Genomic DNA, 3,925 nt, shown 5'->3' with positions numbered 1-3,925 from the left:
GACTACCCCCTCCCTTCCCCCCAAGAATGAGTATAAAAGGACGAGCGCAACGCGAGGGAGCTCAGTATCAGAGTCTCCCAGCCCTGATGAAGCAGACTGCAACGCCTGCGAAACGTCGGCACCACACTGCAAACGGACGCGGCAACCATCCGGAAGCCATGAAGACTAAAGAATTTATGTATTAGAACAAATGTAAGGTATATAATGTATAAATTATAAACTGATAATATAAACTAATAAATACTATATTATAAACTAATGAAAGCTTTCCGCGCGCGGTATATTATGTATAAAAAATTAAAATAACAATTACCAATAAGATACGTATGTCGTTCACCACGATTATATGCGCGTTCCATCACTCGTCGAGCAGCAGGGGCATTCCATATATATGAATCGTGCCGTGCTCCGGGGTATCTTGCATTTACATTCAGTATTTTTAAATTTGGGTCACATATCTGTAAAAGATCAATCATTGAATGTAATTAGTCATTAATACATTAAACACATTGTAAGAAGTTTATAATAATTCAAATATTTACCATTTGCACATTCAGCGAATGATACCCATGATGATTAATATAGGCTTCTTCATGGTCTTTAGGACCAAGAATTGCTACATGAGTGCAGTCAATCGCTCCGATAGCTCCTTCAAATGGCTGACGTGCATTTTGAAATTGCATCCTCGCTAGCTGTCTGGCTCCTGGAGTTATGGGGAATTGTACCCACTGTCTGAATATCAAATCATTGATCGCATCTGTCACTTTATGTATACATCTGCTAATCGATGTCTAGCTCATAGAAATGCCCCACTGTATATAGTTTTGCTGGATTTCTCGTGGGATGCGGTAACTAAATGGACACGTGTGGACTCCAAGGGTTTTATTCGCCAACTGTGGCCAACTGGCCATCTTACAATAGTGCCCCAAAAAGAACGCGCGTGGCGCTGCTACCGTTGGGCATGACAATGTGCGCAAGAGTAAAAGGGCGCTTATGGGCCCCCTTTGAATCATCGAGCGGTGTAGTAGTAATACGAAACATAACATACTCCCCGCCATTAAAGACTCGGCTTTAAATAAACATATACAACGTATTTAAACAAATATAAACGCTGCGTAATTCATTTTGAAACGCAATACCTGTAAAATTTGCTCGAACCAATATAAAAGTAACACAATCACTTAGAAACGTAAATTCAAACGAAAGTTTTATAAACTAAAGGCAATAATTGTTATAAAGGTTGATGCCTATGCTAATAATTGACAATTAAAGTAACATATTATACTATCTCCGAGGGGGAGCGGGGCGGGGGGTACCCCGTGGCGAGGGGACAGCGGGGAGGGGGGTACTCCAGGGCGAGGGGACCGCGGGGAGGAGGGGGAGTACGCGACCTTGACGTCACGCAAGGTGCTGACCTGTCACTACGTGACATGTAACAGATATCTAGGTGCTGACCTGTCATCGAACACCTGGACGGGTATGAGTCACGGGATCAAGCGCCGAAACCTGGTTGATGACTTTCTTATCAAGGTGCATGATGTCAGAGAGATCCACGCTTATTATTCCACAGCGCTGGGGTATCCGCGGGGAGGGAGATATTCCGCGGCGATCCGCGGGACGCGGGGAAGAGATATTCTGCGGCGATTCGCGCGGGGAGGGGGAGGACCGCGGCGCTACGCGATCCGCGATGGCGCGGGGAGGACCGCGGCGCTACGCGATCCGCGGCGCGGGGAGGTCCGCGGCGCGAGGCAATCCGCGACACATGCATGTAATAGATATCATCGGAAGATGACGATATACAAATGATTAGCGCAGACACACAGCTGCGCGCATCCATGGCATGAGTCATGAGGTCAAGCGCCTAAACCTGGCTGCTGACAGCGACTTTCTTGTCTAGGTGCGTCATGTCAGAGAGTTCCACGTTTAAACTCGCGTCTACTGCATCGGCATGTAATAGATATCACCGAGGATGCCTTTGATTAGCACCGATACCACAGCTACACGTATTATTTTTCATGGTATGATCAAGCGCCGAAACCTGGCTGCTAACAAAGTCTTTCTTGTCTAGGTGCATGATGTCAGAGAGTTCCGCGTTTAAACTCGCACCTACTGCGTTAGCATGTAATAGATATCACCGAAGATGCCTCTGATTACCACCGACACAGCTGCGCGTATTCTTATTTTCCATGTTATGAGTCACGGGGTCAAGCGCCTAAACCTGGCTGCTGACAGTAACTTTTTTATGATATATAATCCATCCGGAAGCCCGCTGCACCACAGTAGGAGATTTCATACGAGATCGAGAAGAAAAACATTGTGGACAGTATAAAGTCCGAAAAGACGCTAGCTCGACAACATGGAACAACGAGAGCAAGATCTGGTGGAGCGAGCCGACAGGATCGTCACATTGGGTGATTATTTGGGGTGGCTGCTGCAATGCGATGAGTGTATCGCAAAGCTAGAGGAACACAGCCGTGTCAAGCGTCCGAGGCTATCCATCGGTAACAAACAATCGCTGGTGGCTCGAATCGCGCGACTCGAGAGTGTCAAGTGCCAAGTTGAAAGAAGATTCGTACATTTCGGGGGTGGTGATGTTGGAACTTTTTCGAGATCACAACTGTCGTGGCGCAATATCGACACCGCGTTCGAAAACCGCGTGCTTACCGGTGCGGTGATTAACGGGGAGTACATCGAGCCGCGGAAATTTCTCGAGGACGCTCGCGATATCGTGATCGAGCACGTCCGAGAAGCTATCGAACGCTATAATTGTGTAAAGGTGAATATTATGTTCAACGGAGAGTTTGTGGCGGGTGATAAACGTGCAAATAAAAGCATAAACACAAAAAACTGTGAACTGTTTATTACAACGGACCTACAACAGTGGTACGAGTCGCGCGTAATCGGTCCAACTCTAGCTGAACTCGAAGAGTTTCAGGAGCGTGATAGCGGGTGGGCGCTGGCGTGTATACACAACGTAACCATTAACGTGAACAAGTGCAATCCTATGCGCGCGGGATGTCATATAGACATGCCAGAAGTGGTGAAACGAAAGAAAGCAGTGATCAACGTACGATCAACAGACAATGCGTGTTTCGCGTGGTCGGTGGTCGCTGCTCTCTATCCGGTTGAAAGATACACCGACCGCAAATCGTCGTATCCATATTACAGCGACGTGCTAAACCTACGAGACGTTCCAATGCCGATGACGTTAAGCGGTATTAAGAAGTTTGAACAATTGAACAAAATTTTCATCAACGTATACAGCGTCGAGAAGAAGAAGGAATGCACAGTCGTACCGCTACGAGTTACCGATGAGAAGAAGGAGAAGCACGTGAACCTTTTATATCTACAAGATCGGGAGGATGCCGAAGTGGGTCACTTCGTTTGGATAAAAAACTTATCCCGCCTCGTCAGTTCTCAGCTCAGTAAACACAAGGAGAAGAAATACATTTGCGATCGGTGAGTATATTGACAAGATTTGTGAAACTTATTTTATTGAAAAAATATATATTACAAATTTTTTGTCTTTCCAGATGTTTGCACTACTTTAGCTCCAACGTCAAGTTGCAAGCCCACAGCGTGGACTGTCAACAGCTAAATGACTGCGCGATCATATTACCCAGCGAGGAGGACAAGTGGCTCAGTTTTAACAATCACAGTAGAAAGGAACGTGTGCCGTTTGTCGTCTACGCCGACTTGGAGTGTATCCTGAAAAAGATGGATACGGATCCGAAGACATATCAGCACCATGAAGTATTTAGTATTGCTTATTACCTGCACTGCTCATATGACGACTCGTTATCAACATATCAGTTTCGTCGTGACAAGGATTGCATCGCATGGTTCGCTGACCAACTAGAAGAATTAGCATATCGTGTAAAGAATATTCTGTCGAGTAATGTTCCCATGCAAACACTTTCGAAAA

At 46.0% G+C, this 3,925-nt stretch overlaps 1 protein-coding gene and 1 long non-coding RNA gene across 2 annotated transcripts in view; both read right to left on the bottom strand.

Moving 5' to 3' along the window:
- The window catches only part of LOC105556917, a 983-nt gene extending 770 nt beyond the window's left edge, over positions 1-213 (bottom strand). The window contains exon 1 of the long non-coding RNA XR_001008566.1: positions 179-213. This is a non-coding gene — a long non-coding RNA (uncharacterized LOC105556917). The remainder of the gene's footprint in view (positions 1-178) is intronic.
- The window catches only part of LOC105556918 (putative nuclease HARBI1), a 3,514-nt gene extending 2,351 nt beyond the window's left edge, over positions 1-1,163 (bottom strand). The window contains exons 1-2 of the mRNA XM_012004032.1: positions 543-1,163; positions 314-458 (exon numbers count right to left, since the gene is read on the bottom strand). Coding sequence (XP_011859422.1) covers positions 314-458; positions 543-683 — 286 coding nt within the window. The 5' untranslated portion in view covers positions 684-1,163. The remainder of the gene's footprint in view (positions 1-313; positions 459-542) is intronic.
- Between the last annotated feature and the right edge of the window lie 2,762 nt (positions 1,164-3,925).

This window comes from Vollenhovia emeryi, unplaced genomic scaffold, assembly GCF_000949405.1.
Source record: "Vollenhovia emeryi isolate VEMERY1.0 unplaced genomic scaffold, V.emery_V1.0 DF939706.1, whole genome shotgun sequence".
In the NCBI taxonomy this organism is placed as follows: domain Eukaryota; kingdom Metazoa; phylum Arthropoda; class Insecta; order Hymenoptera; family Formicidae; genus Vollenhovia; species Vollenhovia emeryi.
Note: the sequence above shows the minus strand (reverse complement) of the source record. Positions and strands in the feature narration are given on the sequence as shown.